The 22,814-nt window shown below is 37.0% G+C and overlaps 2 protein-coding genes across 3 annotated transcripts; both read left to right on the top strand.

The window, feature by feature from the left end:
• Nucleotides 1–357: 357 nt before the first annotated feature.
• Nucleotides 358–17,186, top strand: LOC134537552 (cGMP-dependent 3',5'-cyclic phosphodiesterase-like). Of its 2 annotated transcripts, none has more exons than XM_063378115.1 (2): nt 358–5,394; nt 8,193–17,186. In XM_063378115.1, the coding sequence occupies exon 2, from the start codon at nt 8,306–8,308 to the stop codon at nt 10,538–10,540; it is 2,235 nt and encodes a 744-aa protein (XP_063234185.1). In that variant the 5' UTR covers nt 358–5,394; nt 8,193–8,305; the 3' UTR covers nt 10,541–17,186. The 2 variants fall into 2 exon arrangements, with proteins under 2 accessions (XP_063234185.1, XP_063234184.1); XM_063378114.1 differs by lacking the exon at nt 358–5,394 and adding an exon at nt 5,447–6,448.
• A 2,983-nt stretch (nt 17,187–20,169) lies between these two features.
• LOC134537553 (5'-nucleotidase domain-containing protein 1) lies at nt 20,170–22,600 on the top strand. Its single transcript, XM_063378117.1, has one exon. It carries the CDS (start codon nt 20,896–20,898, stop codon nt 22,312–22,314), a length of 1,419 nt encoding a protein of 472 aa, XP_063234187.1. The 5' UTR covers nt 20,170–20,895; the 3' UTR covers nt 22,315–22,600.
• Nucleotides 22,601–22,814: the final 214 nt, after the last annotated feature.

Here is a 22,814-nt window from a genome sequence, read left to right on the forward strand (position 1 = left end):
GACGTACTTCGGAACTGTTCGTGCATGTCGATCTATGGGGGTGAAACTTAGGCTGTCCTTCACAGGTCGGTTATTTTTACTATGAATGGTAATATAACACTGGTTTTAAAAAGAACGATCGACTCACCAATCTCTATCGATGGATCGACCTGAAAGAAAAGGAAGGCAGCCACTATTTATTATTTTTCTATAGTAATACAAAAGAATGGCGGACAAACCGTCAAGGAAAGAATGGCATTATTTTTTTAATAACATGGTTGTGTTGATTCGAGCAATTGAAGGATTGTATACTGTTATTGACTTAAGAAATGAAGCTTGTGTTTCTGGTAAAATTGATCATGTGGACGGGTAAGCAATATTTATTTAGGGGTATCTGGTTAAGACCTGGACACAATCAACATTGTATTAACACATGGGCTGTATCCGAATACCTAGGGATGCATCCATTAAGTTTACGTCCCTACATCCCTAAACAAATGCACCCACAATTTAAAGGATTCATTTTAAAGTATGTACGATATCCGAATAGTAATACAGCTAGAACTGCCTGTTGGTTTGTCATTGTACTAATGTGGATTGGCCTTTTATATTCATGCCATCTAAAGGTGGTCAAGTGAAACGTAAATGAACATTCAAATTTTTAAACATTTTCGGATGATTTAAATTATTGTTAGGAATTGAAATATGGAAGAAAAATTGAATCGGGCACTTGTTGTTCCTACAAATCAAATTAATTTATTGTTTATGTGAATTATGTAAACATATACTTATAGTATAAGTATTTATAAATAGGCTACCATAGTTACATTTTACGTATTTATCTTTAAGTTCAAAATCCATTTTGATTAACTATCTCGTATGACACTCTTGTTTTTAAAGGGTTATGTTCACAACAAAGCTAAGGGATGTATGGACGTATCAGTGGATGTGAGAGTCGCGTCCCTTAAAATCTCGAACTAGTGGATGCATGAGAGGATGCATCGACGTCCCTTGTGAGAATTTGGATACAACTCAAAGATGGCCGCGTCCATTACGTTTCACTATCTATGGATCCCTTAGGCCACTATTCGGATACAGCTATGGATAATTATAGCGACAAGCACTTACACAACACAAAAACTAGAACAGTTCGGCTTGGCTAGTAACGGACATAAAAATAACCCCACTAAATTTGTTTACTTTTTCGTTTTAGCTGCAAAAAATGAATGCTGCTGTAATTGGTGGTGTTTAAGGTAAATATTTACTTGGGCGGTATTTCCGAAAAAAAATGTTAAAAATCAGAAAATACCTTTATTTTATGCTCTTCAACTTCCTCTTTTCATTAAAAGTGGCGGAGGTAAGAAATTCCAAATACTTTAGGAGATATCGAATTTTTAAATTTCATCATATGTAGTTGAGCGGTATTTCCGAAAATAAATGTTAAAAATCCGAAAATACCTGTATCATATGCTCTTCAACTTCCTCTTTTCATTAAAAGCGGCGGAGATAAGAAATTCCAAATACTTTAGGAGATATCGAATTTTTTAATTTTGCAATACAAGACCTGTGGAACCATTCCAGCGGCGCCATTTTTGTTATTTTGCCGTGTGTTCGTGAATACGTGAATCGTGAATGCGTAATTAATAAAATGGTTGATTAGGTCAGGTCAGTTACATTATTAATACTTTCAAACTAAGCCGACATTAAAAATTATTTTGTGAATTAATTTTAATGGCTGTTTAGTTTTAAAATATTTATAATGTAACTGACCTGACCTAACAAACCCGGACAGAGGGTGAACAGTAAACTAAAATGGTCGATTAGGTCAGGTCAGTTACATTATAAATACTTTCAAACTAAGGTGATATTAAAAATAATGTGAATTAATTTTAATTATTCTTTAGTTTTAAATTATTTATAATGTAACTGACCTTACCTAACAAACCCGTAACAAAGGATGTACAGTAACAACTCACGTAAATTTTTTTGTTACTTGTTACTTGCGCAACAATATCAAAATAACAAATAAGACTTTAAAATTAGAAACGTTAAAAACTCACCTAAGTTGGAGGCGGTAATTAAACACCGTTTTAAACAATAATTGAACTAAATAATCACGTATTAGTTCATTTGAATTCTGGCCTATCACGAACAATCACGTGACATCATTATCCAATAAAAAAAAATAGATACTCGTACGTAAACAAGAAACACTGGTGCACGCACGCCACAGGAATGCGCTTGTTTTGTGCTGAAATTTAAAAATTCGATATCTCCTAAAGTATTTGGAATTTCTAATATCCGCCGCTTTTAATGAAAAGAGGAATTTGAAGAGCATATATTAAAGGTATTTTCGGATTTTTAACATTTTTTTTCGCAAATACCGCTCAACTACATATGAAGAAATTTAAAAATTCGATATCTCCTAAAGTATTTGGAATTTCTAATCTCCGCCGATTTTAATGAAAAGAGGAAGTTGAAGAGCATAAAATAAAGGTATTTTCGGATTTTTAACATTTTTTTTCGGAAATACCGCCCAAGTAAATATTTACCGTGTTTAATTACAAGGCTAAAATTAATATTTGCATAATAAAATCCATAATAGCACAGAAATTACATAATTAAATGTAGAAATTAATCATTTTCTCCTTTGTAACTTAGGAAATTGGGCAGTGATGGTAGCTTAATTTGATTGTGTGAACATAATAAACAAAATTTATTTTTTGACACAATCGGTAAATATGTAGTTGGGCGGTATTTGCGAAAAAAAATGCTAAAAATCAGAAAATACTTTTATTCTATGCTCTTTCACTTCCTCTTTTCAAAACAACCAGCGGAGATAAGAAATTCCAAATACTTTAGGAGATATAGAATTTTTTAATTTTGCAATACAAGACCTGTGCAACCATTCGACCGTCGCAATTTTTGTTATTTTGCCTTGTGTTCGTGAATGCGTAATTAATGAAATGGTTGATTAGGTCTGGTCAGTTACATTATCAATACTTTCAAACTAAGCCGACACTAAAAATAATGTGAATTAATTTTAATGGCTGTTTAGTTTTAAAATATTTATAATGTAACTGACCTGACCAAACAAACCGGGACAGAGGATGAACAGTAAACTAAAATGGTCAATTAGGTCAGGTCAGTTACATTATAAATACTTTCAAACTAAGGTGATATTAAAAATAATGTGAATTAATTTTGATTATTCTTTAGTTTTAAATTATTTATAATGTAACTGACCTGACCTAACCAACCGGGACAAAGGATGGACAGTAGGAACTCACGTAATTTTTTTTTACTTATTACTTGCACAACAATATTCAAATAACAAATAAGACTTTAAAATTAGAAACGTTAAAAACTCACCTAAGTTGGAGGTGGTAATTAAACACTGTTTTAATCAATAAATTAACTAAATAATCACGTATTGGTTCATTTGAATTCTGGCCTATCACGAACAATCACGTGACATCATTATCCAATAAAAAAATAGATACTCGTACGTAATCAAGAAACAATGGTGATAGCCACATGAATGCACTGGTATTGTGATGAAATTTAAAAATTCGATATCTCCTAAAGTATTTGGAATTTCTTATCTCCGCCGCTTTTAATGAAAAGAGGAAGTTGAAGAGCATATAATAAAGGTATTTTCGGATTTTTAACATTTTTTTTTTTTTTGCAAATACCGCTGAACTACATATTTACCCACAATCTAGTTAATACACACATTTTCTTATTTAATAAATAAAGTTCTCAAATTATGATGTAGTTTATCTATAGTGTTTAATTGCTAAAAAACTTATAATTTTAATAATATTAAGCAAGATTTAAACCTTGATACTAATACCGGGCTTTTGTAAATGTTTGTCACAATGTACGATTCTGTCTTGTCAGATTGAATTACTTGGAGTTAAACGGTTATGTGCAATAATGTGTTTTCCTTGTAAAAATTGTATATTTATTGTGACCGGGTCATTAGGAAACTTTAAATCATCCTTTTTTTTTTGTGCATTGGTGGTTTTTAGTTATACGTATATTTATTTTATCAAAAATTTTTATTTTGTATAAATTTAGATCACCATAGATTATGTAAACAGATATATTAAGTATATAGATACTCAGAATTATTTTTAGCTTCACCAGGTACTAGCATTATTTTTAGCTTGACCTCATAAAACCAATTGGGTTCTACAAAATTATAGCTTAGCTGATTGCCATTCTCAAAATTAATTGTGTAAAGACACTTGGCTACTTTATTTCCATGAAAATTACATTGCTGTCCGCTGTTGTGATGTTACCATACTGCTGTTATTTCATGCAAATGGCAAAAATGGCCGCTTCAATCGCTATACTCGCACTTCGAGAAACAAAGTGTTGCAGATTTGTGATAATACTGTGAACATTTTGTTCCATGTAAAATGTCGTGATTAAATTCCATTCTTTTCATAGGTAGTGTTTTGTAGACAGGTATATTTATTGCATTTTAAGAATTTTTATGGAATTACTGACTGGGTTTTAGTTTATCAACCTTCATTCAATTTTCCTTGATTTTCATAGTCCTTCACCACTAGGTAGTGGGTTTTTTGTAATTCAGTAAAAATAAACTTTTCCAAAACTTTCATTAAATTAATAATGTGTTTAACGTGACTTAATAAAACTTTATGTTAAGCTGTGTGATTACTTACACATGATGTTATCTAGGCTTTGCATGAGAAACATGCAACTGGAAAGGGAAATAAAATATCACTAATACAAGGAGAACAAACACAAAGTAATCATAATTACAGAGACTATAAGTATATATAAATTATTATCAGCAAGCTTATGAAAACTACAATAAAAAACACAAATTGCATTTCCAGAAACCATATGATAATTTCCTTAATCATAAGCATTTGATTGAAATATTGACCTTGGGTAGAAAGGGAACAGTTAGTATTTACAGAGATTCTTTCACACGCTTGAATATTCTCAATAAAAACCCTCTAAGTTTTAGCAAAATAGGTTGGATTAAAATAGGAAAATAAAAATATGTGTGTGTGAAATTTTTGCACGAAATGACAATGCTTTAAATTTGATAATTTGTAGAAACAAGTATCATGAATTTCAGAATAGTAACTAAAATTCGTGCTAGCCAGATGGTAGCATGTGCACTTTGAACTCTGGTTCACATAGGGCAAAGATAACAACTATATGGTATTGTATGTAAAAATTAAGAATTCAAACAGGCATTAATATCTGAAATATATAAGTTTAGTGGTTAACACCTACATATTATATCACAACACCCTGAAGGAAAATGAAGAATTATCTGTAAATTCTGAAGAAAATAAATTCATTAATTCAAACTTTTTAAAGAGCCACTCAACCACAATATATAATGTAAAGAAGAAATAGCATCAATATGTAAGTTTTAATCAACTTGTATTATGAATTGTTTAAGGTTTTATCTCACGTGCAGAGTTTGATATTTCATTTTATTGTATTTATTATTAATCAAGGGATTTTCCTATAAATATTTCCTGATAGCTCTCTTCCATTTGATTTATGTTTTGCAAATTTTGTCACAGATATTTACAAAATGTTGTTTTTGAGCTCTAAAAGGTCAGGCAAGTGATTACAATCGTGATTTCTTATAGTGTAAAAAAAAACTGAGGTGAAAAATAAAATTAAAAGGAGCTATTGTGATGATTTTACAGGAAAATATTTTAATTAAAGTAATGAAAAATAAAATAAAATAACAGCATGATGGGTGAGACAGAGCCTTAAAGCTTCTTCAACATTTAGGTTAAACAAATAAATAAGTTACCAAAATTCTGAGAAAACTTACAAATTGGAACAGTTATGGAAATAATTATTTTCGTCACAAAAACCAGGAGGTGTTAAAATAGTAAATAAGTACAGAATGAATCGTTCATGAGACATACATATGACTATTGGCACTGGACTTGGATCCATACAACATGTCACGTACAGTTGTGGTGTGAGTGCTAGAGTGGCTAAGCTGGGGTCCACGGGGGGACCTTTCCTTCGTGTTGAGCAGTTGTGACGATGGAAACCTACAGCTGGTGGTTTATTTACTCACTACTGCCGTCGGGTATTGGACTTGCCTTCAACTAGAGTGGTGTCGTCGGTTTATTATTTTCTCTGAAGTGACTGCTTATCTCTTTTCACTCGAGAGTTATATCTACGACTGGCAGCGGAGCACTGTCACGCAGCTGTTTGTGCGGCAGTTGTGTTTGATAAGAATCCTCCGTTATTTGCCGTGGCGTGGTGGACGTTGAATCTGTGCCTTTTTTATCTCGTCAGATTCCATCCTGACCCCAGAATAGGCGGGTCATTTTTTGGGCAGATGTTGCAAGTGTGTAGCTACTTCATGACGCTCTTCTTTCAGAATGTTTTTGTGACTTACTTGTTTCAAGTCTTTTTATTCACTGTGCAAACAAGGAGTATATTGAGAGTGAGTTTGTGTATTTGTAGTCATGTTTGTTTTATTCTTTACATGTTCATGCAGCCATTTACATGTTATATTGTAGGTAAATGTTTTGTAGAAATTTTTTTATATCATCAAAAGAGAACTATAGTTTGCAGCTTGTTAGAAAATTAACAGTAGTCAGTTAACATTTTTGGAGCATAGATGCTAGTCACTAGGCACTCAACAGTGCTAATCTAGAAATTCAGCTTTGGAGGGGGGTGGGGGGATATAATGTTGGAGTGCCAGGAAATCTGTTTGCATCAAACTTCAGGTGACCAACTCAGAGAAATTGTTGGGTTGGAACCATAGCTAGGCTGATATCCTTAACTAACTTAACAACTTGCACTCTTGTGACTCAAGTTTAAAGTTAAACTTCTTGCACATTTTATACTCACTAATTATTGTCTTTAACTCACATAATAAAATTGTAGGATTTTTTTTTTGCTTTAAAAGGTTTTATATTTTTATTAGATATGGTTAAATTTTTATGTAGGTATATATTAATTAATATAATAATATTTAAATATAAGTAATATAATAATGATAGATTTGAGCCATTGAGTTCATTATTTCTGCATACAATTTTTAAGTTCCAGCCTCATATTTAGCTTTTGTTCAAATAACTTAAAACTTTTTTTGAAGTTGTGCAGAATGGGTTTATTTTAACTTTTACGATTTTTTTAAAAAAAATTTGTAATTGTAATCCTTATAAGGCAAATTATTGTTAATGAAAATCACATAGCATGCCGGTTTATTTGATCTAAAATAATGGAATAAAATGGCCAAAAAGGTTTGGTGGGAGGGGGGGGGGGGGGGAGTTAAAAAAAACATATGCATATAATTTGTATGTTAGTGTTAATATAATGTTCAAAATTTATTATTCTTGTAGTTGAATGTGTTATGCATCAGTTAGGAGCTAAACATGTTTTTACTTTGTAATTTGTAAAAATATAAAATATATATTAAGGGATTAAAAGAACACCTCTATCTTTCAGCAATATGATTAGAGACTTTAATGAGCTCTTAACTTATATTCACGTGTTGCACGTGTATAGTTCTGGTCAGGATGTTACTACGTCTTGTCGCCAGCTGCATCTCCCGGAGCTGGGTTGCGACACCCCAGTTCTATAAGTTGCAGCAAAATTTGCGTCTGAGATATCTGAGAACCAATGAAAATAATTTTTAATGGCTTCATCAGGATACAGGATAGTGCTGCTTAGTTGTTGTATACTTAAAGTTTACTTGATTGCAAGTATGTACTACATATTTACAAGCCATTATAGTGCTGCAATTAAAGTGCATGTATTAATTGTTTCATTGTAGATGCTGTTGATCCCAATGTTTATTTGTGTTAATCCTTTACTAACTTACCATAATTTTTCAGTAGTGGTACTTTGTATATCTGATATTTTATTTGTATGTTGAAATCACATTGCATCTAATGTTTGAATGGACAGAATACACTAAAGGCTAAAAAAAAATTGATTATTCAGTTTTTTTTTAGAAGTATCTATTTTGTTATGAATGATATTACAGATAACATTAAGATGCGTACATAGTATTAACTGACCTTGTTTTCTTAATATATTTTTTTAATTCTTTGAATAATGAATAAGTCTATTGCTGTGTTAAGTGTCTGTTGTCTGTTATATGGTTTTCATTCATATACATTAACTGTTTACTTTAATTATTATGATATGCTTTTGACATGGGTATTTTTTTTGTGCAGGTTCATGAATGTTAGCATGTCGGACGTGATATTCATGGACCCGAGAGGAGACGAACACGTGATGGATATGTTTTACATCCCAGGCCGCATGATCCGTTACGTTCACATCCCGGATGAGGTATGTGCTTATTGATTCCGCCAGTCTTGCAGTCACATATCAACTGAGTCTTCCTTGTCTGTCTCGCACGTCCGCTCCAGAGATGACGGAACCATCGGGCAAAGCTCGCGACGACTGCAGCATCTACCTTCAGCTGTGCTCGAGGCTGCACGACAGCAGCAGCGCGAAACTGCAGACGAAGGTGAACAGTTTCCTCGTGGAGAACACTCACGCAGCTGCCGTCTTCTTGGTGTTCCTCTTGCCGGAGAACGAGGAGGCCGTGGTGCAGGTCGTCGGGGGTCACGTCCTGGAGCAGGACATCAGGTTCCCCGCAAACGTCTCCATGTTCAGTCCAGACGGCCAGATCTCCCATCACTGTGCGGTGCAAGACCTGGCCCCTGACCTAGCAGCTGGAGTCAGAACCATTGCCGGGACCGATGTTGCTACTTTCGTCAGCGTACCCGTGTGTCGACCGGGCACCGAGCAGGTGGCCATGTTTGCCTGCCTGGTTGGTTGCCCTGAAGGCTGGGTCCTTTCGGCCTCTAGGATTGTCTACGAGTGTTTCTCGTACTGCTCTGGAACTTTGTTGAACACATTTGCATACGAGGAAGAAATGAGACTGAAGGTACAGTGTCAGTCTTTGCTCGCCGTTGCAAGGAACCTGTTTGCGCACCTGGGTGATGTGTCCAACTTGCTGCGTGAAATAATGATGGAGGCTCGCAAACTTACCAATGCAGAAAGGTGCTCCCTGTTCCTCTTCGACTCGAGCCACCAGGAGCTTGTTGCAAAGGTTTTCGATGGAGATTCCTCGAAGCGAGAGGTGCGGATAGCCAAGGACCAGGGCATCGCGGGACACGTCGCCATGTCCGGCAAACTATTGAACATCGAGGATGCCTACAAACACCCCTTATTCTTTAAAGGAATGGATGAGGTTACCGGCTTTCGAACCAGGAGCATTCTCTGCTTCCCCATCCGTGACGAAAATGGAATAATTGGCATTGCCCAGCTCTGCAATAAGAAGAACGGACACCGTTTTAATAAATTCGATGAGGAAGCAGCAATGGCCTTCAGTATTTACTGTGGCATCAGCATCATGCACAGCTTGGTGTACCAGAAGATCCGCGATGCTCAAGCGCGAAGTAAAATCTCGAACGAGCTGCTCATGTACCACATGAATGTTTGCGAGGACGACTTGAAGCGGTTGCTGCATTGTGAAGAGCTCGATGAGCCGAGGGACTACACCAGCTTCAGCTTCTCTCCGCGCTCCATCAGCAGCGAAGTCACGCCAAAGTTCATTTTCAAGATGTTCGACGATTTGGGCCTGATAAGAACCTTCCACATCAACCGCGAGACGCTCGCGAGGTTCATCCTGTTCGTTAAGAAAGGCTACCGTGACGTTCCGTATCACAACTGGATGCATGCCTTCTCCGTCGCTCATTTTGCGTACATCTCGATCAAGAACCTGGAGCTGATCGAGGACGGGTACCTGTCGCAGCTAGACGTACTGGCCTTCCTGGTGTCGTGCCTGTGCCACGATCTGGACCACCGGGGCACCACCAGCAGCTTCCAGATGAAGTCCGGCACGGCGCTGGCCTGTCTCTACAGCTCGGAGGGCTCCGTGATGGAGCGCCACCACCTGTCCCAGGCCATGTGCATCCTCAACACGGAGGGCTGCAACATCCTGGAGGGCCTCACCGAGGACGAGTACTCGCGGTGCCTGGACCTGGTGCGGGACATCATCCTGGCCACCGACCTGGCCAGCCACTTCCGCCTGTTCTCGGAGCAGCAGGCACTGGCCTCCGGGGGCCTGCCCCGCGGAGACCCTCGCCACAAGAACCTCCTGCTCTCCCTGCTGATGACGGCGAGCGACCTCAGCGACCAGACCAAGGACTGGCGCACCTCCAAGCACATTGCGGAGCTGGTGTACAAGGAGTTCTTCGCGCAGGGGGACTTGGAGAAGACCATGGGCGTGCTCCCGCTGCACATGATGGACCGCGAGAAGGCCTGCATCCCGGAGCTGCAGATCCAGTTCCTGTCGGACGTCGTCGTGCCGTTGTTTGACCTGCTGCGACGCGTGTTTCCCGAGGCCGCGTGCCTGTTGCGCGCCGCTGAGACCAACAGGGAGTGCTGGTTGAGGGCGAAGGAGTACTTTGCGCGACGTCTGCGTGAAGGTCGCTCCTCTAGCAGCATTCTGGGAGAGGCAGATCTGGAGTCCCTGGTGCTGTCGCTCTCACCCGCCAGTTGTGATTGACCTACCTTATCCGTGTGTGTTTGTTTTTGCAAATCACAGGCTGCGTGTTTAATGGTGCTTTATCAGTATTAATACCATTAATTTATAAAAAAAATGTTCCATTTTTTGTGGCAGTAGTAATAAAAATTTAGTGCTGGGCTACTTATTAAAGTACAAATTTTTGTAAAATTAGAATATATTTGTTATACACATATCAACCCAGTGTATACTAAATATTGTGTGATATGATATATTTTAACCTGAATGATAATTATATAGGCCTATATTTAGTAAAGAAATGTTATTAAGTGCTCTAATTATATTTTTTAAATGGGCATTGTTTTATTTGCAGCAGATGCTTGTATGTTAGCTGTTTATTATAAATTTATATAGTCCTAGTTAAAGTTTGTATGATTACCAGCAGCAATAAATCAGTGTATCAGTGTTTTATGCAATATACAAGTTAGTTACAAGTTATGTAATGCAGTATAAGCATGGCTTTGTAGTTGTCTGTGTTCCTACCGTACCTCCGTCAATAGGGCACATGAGAAAATGAACTTGCATAAAAGTAGTTACAGTGTATATAACTTTTGGTATATTTTAATCATAACTATACATACTATATGTTTAAACCAGCTCAACCAAGATGATTTTATTTATATATATTTTCCTTATAAATTAATTTATGTCAAAGTAAGCCTTAAGATGTAGTGTTTGTATTTGCAGGATTGTTTCTTGAGAAACCAGGAGGTGGAGGCGGGAGTTTGCTAGAGGGAAACACAATCACTAGAGGGGGCAATAAGTACAAATGAGAGAGCATTAAAGCGAGATAAGGAAGGAAATCATCGGGAAGGGGAAGTATAAGGTAAGATGAGAGAAATCTGAGTGTGTCAGAGGAAAGGGTATTAGATCAGGGGAGGAAGAAGTGAGAAAATGATAGAAGAAAATAAGTGGGGAAAGTAGAAAAGATATTACGTGAGAAAGAAATGAAATAGTGTGAGATGTAAATTAGGAATGGTGCAAATTTATTTGGATAAAAAAATAACCATTGTCAGTTGTCTATTTTTCAGAAACCCAGTGGGGAAAAACAACTGACAAAATGTTTACTGTGAATGTTATTTTTTCTCTGAAACATGTCAGTCATACTTTTGCATTAAAATCTTGCCAAGGTTCAAAAATTACATTAAAGTTAAATAATTAATCCCTTTGAAATGGGTGCCCCTTTGTGTCTGCCTCTTTGTGTCTGAGTCCATTAAGTGACAGCCAATACCAATTACTTGCTAGAAGCTCAGAACTGGCGAGCACAGTAAAACAAAGTAGCTTACAACGCCATCATTGTATAGGATGACCATATACTGTGTCTGAATTAAGCTGTAATGTAAACTGTTACTGTGCGTTATCTTCACAGTGTAATAAGAGTTAGGCCTGGGATGTATAACCTGCAGGATGATTGACCACACAGTTGTTGGTATAATCTGCAACCATTTTTTTAATAACACCATAATAATAACAAAAGTTTTAGGTTCATGTAATACACCATTTTTGTTCTAAGATATAAAACTATACCAAAGAGTAAATGCCATTTTGTTCATTGCATCATTTGTAACAGCATGCTTTCTCAGTGTTACCATCCAACCCACCACTTGCAAAATATGTAATGAGGTTATGCTGTGTGGCACCAGATAATGTAGCATTTTTTATGAATATACGACTTCAGCGTTACAGAAGGACCAATATAGATAATGTAGAAAAATACAGTTTTGGTCTTTTCGCACCTAAACAGGAAGTGCAAATCTCACTTCGTGTACAGGACATCAAAGTGTGTATCATGTGCTCCCAATTTAAGGCATTGGTAACTCTTGACGTAGTTTATTTCTGTCAGTCAAGCACTTTTTAAAGTTTTTTTCTTCTCATGGGCAGTTTATAAAAAGCAGCATCATAGCATACACTGCTATAATGGGTGTTTTCAGATTCCTCGCGAGAGATGCAGCTATACAGCCTCACATGCATCCACCATCAAAATTAAGAGGAATTAGACCCTCCCTTCCACTGATTCGGACACAGCGTACTGTTATTTGTTTGCATGCTGCAAAAAAAAATTTTTCTTATAAAGTTTTGATACAATATTTGGTCACATGCGTGGAAATTTTTTATAATTGAAATAAGAGATAATTCAATGAAAAATGTGAAACTTATGAACATAAATTTTGCAGATGTGCATATACTTTGCAGATGTGCATATACAGCATGTTTCAGAAAGATGTGTATAAACTTGGTCCAGTGGTATTCCTGAACGTGAAAATAGGAAGATTGAGATACAATATCGAGGGTCAATCTCAAACAGGAAGGACTGTGGCAGTCCTGTGCAGCAAAAAATATAATCTGTGAGGTATTATGACATATACCGGAAGTATAATAACAGATGTTTGTATACATATCAACTAAAACAATAATGTCAGAAAAAAATTGAGATAGTGTAAAAAAACAAAAATCCTTTTTTTATCCTTGAATTTGTTGTAAAATGTCTCCAACAAATAATTTTGTGTGATTGCGGACTATAAACATTTAGGACTAATTAAGAAAAAAAATGTTTATCTTTGCAACTCTCTAATTTTTAAATAGATTAAAGCTTTTGCATCCAAATATGATCAACTATTTTGACTTTCAGTGTTGAGCAGCGTTGCAGTGGTATTATGTACTGACGTTTCGCTCTCAAGCCTGAAGATGTTTTCTGAGAAGCAGAGTGAAATGATTATACACTCCAGCGCCAAAGCTAAGATAGTATATCTCAACAGTTCTTGTGTAAAGAGCCACTGACTGACTGGTGCTCTGCAGGCCGGGTCTATAAGATATGAAACTTTATTTTAATAAATTGCAGCCATCTTGAACTGGGGCATAGTTGGCAGTGTCAAGTAACTAAGAAACAAAGGTAGAATCACAAAGTGAAGTGCCATAAAGTCGTTTGACACTAAGGAAATGCTAAATATTACTTATTTCAGTTAAACACTGTTCAAAAGCAAATCTGGAAAATTTAAAACTCCTCATAGCCTAATGAACTTCCTTATCAGTATAATTTATTACAATGATAAAAAAATGTGTGCATGGAGTCTATGCACGACAAGTAAAACTTCTTGCTAATTAGGCACAGATAGAGATAAATTATTTGTATTTTTTTTTATTGAACAGAATATAATAATTGAGAATAGTAAGAATGCATATATGATCTCAAATGAAAAAAGAAATAAAAGAAATATGGTAGCGTCAATCATTAGCCGTTACGAAAACTGAGTAGTAGACAAACACAAGCAGCATTACCACTGCTGTGTCGTTTCTATCTCTCCCCTGCCGTCTCCCCTTCCTGCCATTACAACTAGCATATAACATGCTACGCTACGTACCTATACCCCTTCCTTTTTGCCTTTTTTTCTTTCTACCTCTAGTGCAGCGTTCCTCAAAGGTGTACAGGGTACAGGGGTCAGTCTATTGTGCAAGTGTGAGAGCGCGCGGAACCCGATTACATAAAAGACGATTCTGAGTAAACTGCTGTATCCACCAACAATTACTAAATGTCTTTTTGATGTTTGATCCTTACTGCAAATATTGCATGCTTACACTACCTTTCTGGTGTCGTCTGGAAAGAAATATCCTTCGATAACTAATATTGTTCCAAATTATCTGCCAAACCTTAAAAACACAGTGTGGCGTGTTGTTATTGAACATTACAACGTGCACATAATTAGGTATCAGGGGTCATTAACAATAAGTTGTAAATAAAACTAAATGTGGTTTGACAATTATTGTCAAAAAATTTTCTTTGAAGGAGTTGGGGTTCCACCAAAATAAAGTCGATCATAGGGTTCCCTGGCCAAAAAAAATTGGGAACCACTGCTCTAGTGCATGCATTGGAGTGGCGTCGCACTCTCCTCCTGTACCGGTTCCCCCACTACGTACTTAACTATTACCCTCATGCGATCAGCATTTTCTTAACGCTCGAAAATTGTACCCCTCTCAGTAAAGAATCTTGACGAGCACAAAAAATTCAACATTAATGTTAAATGCTCAGTAGGACGGAACAATTCAGACACAGTCCTATCTCAAATATATTCTGGTACCTCCCTTCGGCCCCTTCCCACCCACCCTCTTAATCTTGATCATAGTCAGCTTACCGAGATGCAGACTGAACTATCAACCTTGTATGTATATACGTATATATAGAGTTACGTTACAGGCTTGGGATATTTTCCCCCGTAGGGTATTTTCATTAATGTTTGGATTGGTGTAGATTCACCTCACTCTTACCGTACCGGCATACCTGTTCTAAGGTAAGAGGTTTTCATGTAGCATCATTGTGGTTTTGAAACCTGTATATAAAGTTGCAAATTTGGCTGTAAGTTTATTGTATGGGTTTTTTATACTTTGAAAATTGTTAAATTTTATAACATCAATTCTATATACCTACTATAATTATTTCTTAATGTGATAAAATATGATATTATATTATTAAAGTACTGTTTGTATGAATTTTTGTTTGTTTATTTATACAACTCAAATTTGTAATAAAAAGAAAGTAGCATTAAATGTTTTGCATGAAAATATGCAAAGTAAAACAGACTTTTTTTGTGATTTTTACTGTACACAAGATCACTTTCAACAAATTTTGGTGATAAATGTGGTCTGTGTGTATGTACTTATGTAGTTAAAGGATAACTGATGTTCATGTAGGAATTTCTATTATGTGCCGAAGCACTTACAGAGGGCCAAGTAGTGGGTAATTAATGCTAGTCACTTGAATTAGCTTATTAAAGACTGTTTGGTGCTGTCTTGCCACTCACGTACCAAAAGGTAAATGTGAGTGGAGTGAAATAAAAATGTTATGATCATGTTATTGAAGGTTTCATTATGTATTTGCTGAGATTTTTTTTTTTGCTTAAAACCAGGCGTATGTTACCTATTTATAATGATAAAATTTTTCTTAATACATTATAAGTCAAATGTTATTTTTTTTATGTCAGTGTTGAATCTCTTAATTTTAGGGCATAAAACATAGGTAATTTAGCATAGTTCATAATTATTATCTTAATGTTCACTTTGTTTGTAAAAAGGACACAACTACTTGTGGTATCTATCATATATTTTAAAGTAATTGCTAACAGAATGTTGAAAATATTGGAAAATATACTGTGGTCAAAAATTATTCAGGAAAGGTATATTTATGATGTCCTGTGTAATATACATTATTTAAATTAATGATACATCTAAAGAATGTATATTATTCCTGAGACTTTTTGACAGAGTTATCTTTTGAATGATAATTTAACCAAAATATTGGAAATTGATTAATTTTTCTTCAAAGATGCACGTTATTTACTTTTCTAAAACTTAGCAGTAGTATTTCTGTTGCATTTCTGCAGAATGTATTCAGCAACAGTGCTCAGATAAATAGCAGCCTTTTTTAAAGACATAAAAAAATTCACAGTAATTAAGAAATGTATTGTGACATTAAATTATTACATTTAAGTTCTATATGGCCAGTTTTTAAATAATGTATTTCAAATTTTTGGTGTTACTTAAGAAACTAAATAATATTATTATGGTGTTTGATATTGGAGTACATTCATACATACAAGGCTACAAGATTGACAATGTTTGTAAATCCTGATGTATAAAATTTATTTTTAGACCACATAATGTCAAGTACATTTTCACATACGATAAAAAAAATTAGTTTTGCATTTATTTAAAACTTTTTTATTTTCAAATATATACAATTTATTTGTGTAAACCCTGTAAAATATGTAGGTAAGCCAATACATTTTTTTATATTACCAGTACCTATTTGGTTATTAGAAATATTTTCATTTTACATTATTATAGTTGAAAAGTTAGTTAATAGTAGGTTTGAGCATTTACTGCAGGGGTTTAGGAAAATATGTAAGTGAGGGGAAAAAAAGGGGGGGGGGGGGGGGGGTTCCATTGGGTTCCATCCTTCCCTGCCTGTCAAAGTAGGAATTTAACGTATAACATGAAATTCATTAAAAATTGACATCTTGGAGATTGTAGTATGGAGTACATTATTTATTAATTCCAATGAATATGATATTAAATTTTTGTTAGTAATATGTACATGTGTTAATACATCACCCTGTGAAAATCATTTCAGGATACACTCCTGTGTGATTGCACTGAACAGAGTGCTAAGGAATGAGTAGTTTGTGAAGGTAGATGCTAGCAACTTACTGTATTGATACTACATCAAGCCAAGTAAGCTTGAAATTACTGTGAAATTCTATGTCTATGTGACAGTTCAAGAGCATAGTTTTTAAACTTTTCATTTGCTCAAGGGACTCGTTCAGTTGATGTGTAACTGCAACTCAAGCCTTTTTTCCTTGTTATCCTCAAAGATGTTGTTGCCAAATATTGTAATGAGGGAGAGAAGTTTCCTTCCTTCGGACTGTTTCCTCGAGAGAGTACCTGTGCTTAAATAACTTTTGTGGCTTTAGTAGGGATATGTCGTAGATCAGTTGATAGCAATAACATGATGGCCCTAATAGTGCAGGAAATAAGTGTGTGCTGTGTTTTAGTGACTTGCAGATTATGTACTTGTGCAGATGTAAGCAGCAGAAGTGCTTTAAAGTTTTTCAGCGCAATAAATCCTTATGAATAATAAGACTGCAGAGTTGTAAAATTCATATTTATACCTTTTTAGCTGTTTGGGACAAACAATCATGGTACCGTAGTTTGCAGACATCTTCAGTTCGACATGCATATGTGCTTATCCATAGAAATTTAATAGATGAAGTAATCTTGCCATGGAATATTTTTCACAGGACTGAACATTGTTGAGCCTGTACAAAAATTGAGCCTGTGTTTTGAAAATTTTCTGAATATTTCCAACACCAGGTAATCTGTTAAACATGCAGTTTGGTTCCAATTTGTCATTTTGGATATCTGGATGTAGCAAAATAAACCATTCATACAAGGTGACACAGAAAAACTGGAACTTTTGGCAAACAAATAAATATAGAATACATGCGACAACATAAAATTTTATTGACAGTAATTGAACCATTATAACTTGCCTTTTAAGGAACAGTAATCCAAACTATCAATTTGATTTATCGGTTTGTGATTTTTTTTTCTTTGTGGGGGCTGCCTCAAGAGTCAGGTCCACACGACTCAGCCAAGGTCACTGGATGAATTGAAACAAAGAATTGAAGACGCGATTCGTGGCATGACAGCTGAGATATTGCAGCAATCAATGGGGAACCTGAACAACAGATTAGAAGAATGTATACATAGACGAGGACGCCATCTGCAGGACGTAATTTAGATTGGTTGTTCCTTAAAAGACAAGTTGTAATGATTCAATTTCTGTCAATAAAATTTTGTGTTCTTGCATGTATTCTATTTTTTTTCCCCAAAAGTTTCCGTTTTTCTGTGTCACCTTGTATTTACAGACGTGGTTCATACTGTTGCAGCATGGTACAAAGTAATCTTTATGTTTGTCACAAGTTGAAAGAAACATAGGGAATAAAATAAAGAGCAAGTTTGAAATTAAGTTACTACAGTAAAATTGTTGTAATTGGACATGTTCTGTCTGGATCGCGGCTATGTGTCGGTTTAGCCATTTTTTCAGATTATTGAACGTCAAACGGTTTAAATGGGTTTACAGAAGAAAAATTAATATTCAGTACACTGATATTTAAAATAAGTAATTCCAGAAACGAGTAGTCTGGTGTACAGGTCACACTTCATTGTATGAAACTCCCAGTTTCAAGCAGTTGATGGGTAAGCTGTATGAAGGTCTTCCTATTTGGTACATGTCTGTCGTGAAAGTATCCTTCGTAAATGCACACTGTTTCTGCTATATTTCCTTTCGCCTTCCCTTTACTGGCCATCTCTGCAAACGTAAAGTCTACTATGTTATCGCTGTTTGTCATATCTGTAATTTATTTATTTATAGTTGTAACAGAACTACCTACAGCAAGAATGCTTAAGATGGTAGGCAGAAAAATATACAGATACAATCACAATAAAAAGAGTAACACAAATAGACAACACATAAACAGAAAACAAGACAATCTACAATGTAATCACAAATTGATTTAACCATGGATTATGTATAATAAACTAAATAAGGGAATTAAGCTATTGAATTGAAGTTTTGAACAATAGGTACTATATAAAATATAATTTCATATCATAAAATCACAGCATATTAATCACTTAAATGTTAACGCTCATCACCCAAGCCAAAAATCTAAACAAACCATACTATGCTGTACACTACACTGCTGTGCTAGTGCCTTTAGCTAACTCTAAACGCCTGCCCCCAACTCGACACCCTGCTCCATGGAGTATTTGGACGTCACAGTGCTGCGATTGCGCGTCCTCTTAGCCAATGGAGTAGTGCCTAATGCATGCCAAATTCAATTATACGTGCGACTGTTTGCGCCTGTAACTTTTCAGGGTTGCATTTCTTGACATTTGTTTGTTAATTTTTTAAAATTTTAGTATTGACTTGGTTATGTACCTTAGAATTCACTTAAGAATAATACATATATGATGATAAACATATTTTTATAGTTATTAAGATGTTTTAGCACTATGTACTTAAGTGCAAAAAACTGATGTGTAAATAGTACTTAAAAATGTTAAAACTGCACTGCGACAAATATTTTATTAACTAGTAATTGCTAGAAATACTAAGAAACAAAAAACACAAAATATCAAGCATAATAGCTGGGCGTTCCATTAATTCTTGTGACGAATCCCTCTCCTGTCAACCCCATTCAGCTATATGCAAGTTTAAATGATGGATATAAAATATCTATTCTATCAAATGCCATGTTATGGATGCGCTGGAAACATAATTTTTATTTGGGGTTCACACATGCTAGGTGATGCTGAGTAGTGCTCAACCAGCCAGCCCTGATTAGTTTTGTTTACATACTTGCAGAGCTCCCTCCAATAATTGTTTTGACTGACGGATGATTTTTTTTTTGCTGAGTTGACACTGAATAAGTTTTAAGGTACTTTGATTCTGCATATTTTTATTCTTGGTTAAAAATTTTGATCACATACAATATTTATGTCTTGTATACCTTACTCTTTTCTATGCTATAAAGTTCGAGATTCAAAAATCATCTCTATCCATAGACTGCAAACTTCCTCGTTCTAGGCCTGTTTAACAGTGACATGGAAACGGTATCATGTAAATGAAGACACATCTCATGGACCGGAGTATCTACAATGGCACACATGTGGACGTGGACCTGCTCATTAGCTAGGCCATGCTCAGCTCATCCATGCGACTAATAGCAGCAGAGTAGCCATGTTTGTTTTCGTTGAAAATAAGTTATTTTTTCAAGTACAAGAATATCTAGTGTTCTCTCATTACTTTGTAGTTAATTTTTATTATATATATAAATCCTGACTTTTGTTTTTTTACCCAAAAATTTTTTCAATTAAATTAATTTTTCTTAAACATAGGTCACATTAGTTACATGCCCCCCCCCCCCCCCCCCCCCCCACACACACACACACACACACACACACACACACACTTTTTTTTACTTTGTGGCATATTTTTCAATTTTAGTAGTGAAACATATAAAGGTAGACGAAATGATCGCATGCTATAAATTATAATAAAACATTTTATATTTAATATAGAATTTGCACTTTCAAATTACGCGCATTTGGCGGTGAAGTTGACACACTTCGGGCGCTCCATACAGTTCCATTTAATAATATGAAAGAGTTTGTTCCATACTATGTCTCTTCTATGGCAAGTGCATTTCTAATCATTTACATTAGCTCTTTTTGACTTTGAAAACAATATTAACCACAATAATTATCAATTATAATTAAAACGTAGTTCCATGGACAAAAAGAAATAGGAAAAGCCTGAAATCGTTATTCAACTTTCACTAACGCTATTTCTATTGCGGTATACCAACTGTGTAACGAAGCTAGGTGGAAAAGAGGGTATTTGACATCTTTGCATAGTTGTGGCCTTTACTTACTCTATGGTTGTGACATGTAAGTTCTTGGCGAATTGACTGGTGAAACGTCAAACATAGTAACAAAGGCTAATTAATTAATGAAACAAACAGAGCGCTAGTTTATATTTCACAATGGCCAGGACTCCGCAGTTGGCAAACATGAACTCACAAAATAAAATGACTGCTGTTTAATGGCGAACAGCTGGTGCGAAGATGACTGTTTTGTTTTGAATCTGAATTTTATCCAAATATGTTAGGAAGAGAATGTTATTTCATTAAAATAAATTGCTATTGCTGAAGTTTTTCCGTGTCATTCAATTGTCACCTTCGATCATACATCTGCGGCCACACATTGCAGCTGTTTTTGGGATGCTGCATTGTTTATTAAACAAGTTTCACATAGCAGTGAGGACGAACGCGATTTGTAAATTACCGCACGTTAGTAGCGGATACGCGCGCCGCTCGGCGAGGTTGTCGGTCTCGTGGGCGAGGGGGCAGCGCGCCAGCAGAATGTTCCGGCTCTGCGACTATGACTGCGTGGGCTTCGACCTGGACAACACACTGCTGCGCTACAAGATAGGGGAGCTGGTGGCGCTGGAGTACGAGGTGATGGCGAGGTTCCTGGTGGAGAGGGGCTACGACGCGGGGTACCTGCTGCGGCCGCTGGGCGCGGACGTGGACTTCCTGCAGAAAGGGCTGGTGCTGGACTTCGAGCGCGGCAACGTGCTGCAGCTGGCGCGCGGCGGCGCCGTGGCGAAGGCGAGCCACGGAACGCGCCCCATGACGGACGCCGACGTGCGCGCGTGCTACGGCGAGCAGCGGCGCTGGGACGTGGCCGACATGTTCCACCGCGACCCGCTCAGCACGTGGAACGGCCCGCTGGAGCGGCGCATGCGCTCGCTGCTCGACTACTTCGACGCGCCCGCCTCGCTCGTGTTCGGACGCATCGTGGACTCGCTGGACGCGCGGGAGGGCCGCGCCCTGCCTCGCTACGACGTGTGGCCCGACGTGCTGGACGCCCTGTGCCACATGTTCGGCCGCGAGCAGTTCGCGGCCAACGGCGGGGACTACTTCCCGGCCCTCAAGAGGAGCCCCGACAAGTTCATCCGCAAGTGCAGCCGGCAGGTGGTGGACTGGCTGCGGGAGCTCAAGCGCTCCAAGGTGGTGTTCCTGGTGACCGGCTCGAACGTGGACTTTGCGTCGTTCACGGCGCGCAACTGCCTGGGGGAGGACTGGCGCGACTTGTTCGACGTGGTGGTGTGCTATGCCCGCAAGCCGGGGTTCTTCACCGGCAACCGACCCTTCCTCCGGCTGGAGGGCATCCGGGAGACGGAGGAGCTGACTGCGGACCGGCTGGAGTTCGGGAACATGTACAGTCAAGGCAACTGGCAGGACCTCTTCAGCCTGTTTGAAGCAAAGACAGGGAAACAGCAACCTAAGTGTGTGTACTTTGGAGACAACTTGATCCAGGACGTGTACACGCCAAACAAGTCTCAGCTGTGCGACGTGGTGGCGGTGGTGGAGGAGCTTCTTGTGGAGTCCCCGGGAGAACTCCGCCACCCGGACGAGGCGGTGCTCACTTCGAAGTTGTGGGGCCCGTACTTGCAGCGTGCCTCCCCATCCTCCACCCTGTGGAGCGAGTTTGTGCACAAGTACGCCAAGCTGTGCGTCTCGGACCTAGACGTGCTGGCGCGGAACCCCCTTACCTTCCCGTTCAGTTGTATCGACCCTCTAGACCCTTGCTCGTCCCTTGGGTACCACATTAGTGAACATCCCGTGGACTGTTAGCTAGGTCTCCCTGCATTAGTTGACATTAGAACTGTTGGATGTAAAATTATGTTTTCTGTTTCTTATTTAGTGTTTGACACTATAATATATCATAGCAAACACTTTTTGTAGTTTTATATTTTTACCTAACAAATGTTTTTATGAAATTATATATTAAAGATCATCCTTCCTAGTTTATGAATTACGGTTACTTGCAGTATAGTAATGTTGTTATTGTACCTGATGTAGACTGACAAATTTTCAAAATGTATTGTCGTAAGATGTTCATTAAATGTGTAACTCTACACTTTTATGTGCTGTTCATTTAATAGATGCAATGTAGCAAACCATTAGCTACATTGATTTTAACCCAGTTAATGTGCAACTTAGCAGTAGATTATTTCATTCAAATCACAAGTATGTAGCACCTTGCTTTAAAAAGAAATCCAGATATTACGTTTTTGAACAAGTATTTCCCAAAATAATGCTCTTAAATTCCATCTGCACGTGACAGAAGTTAG

Source organism: Bacillus rossius, chromosome 12 (assembly GCF_032445375.1).
Source record: "Bacillus rossius redtenbacheri isolate Brsri chromosome 12, Brsri_v3, whole genome shotgun sequence".
Classification (NCBI taxonomy): domain Eukaryota; kingdom Metazoa; phylum Arthropoda; class Insecta; order Phasmatodea; family Bacillidae; genus Bacillus; species Bacillus rossius.

What these genes read in the sequence shown, in the direction of transcription:
- LOC134537552 (XM_063378115.1), top strand. Translation starts at nt 8,306, where the DNA reads ATGAGGTATGTGCTTATTGATTCCGCCAGTCTTGCAGTCACATATCAA.
- LOC134537553 (XM_063378117.1), top strand. Translation starts at nt 20,896, where the DNA reads ATGCTGCATTGTTTATTAAACAAGTTTCACATAGCAGTGAGGACGAAC.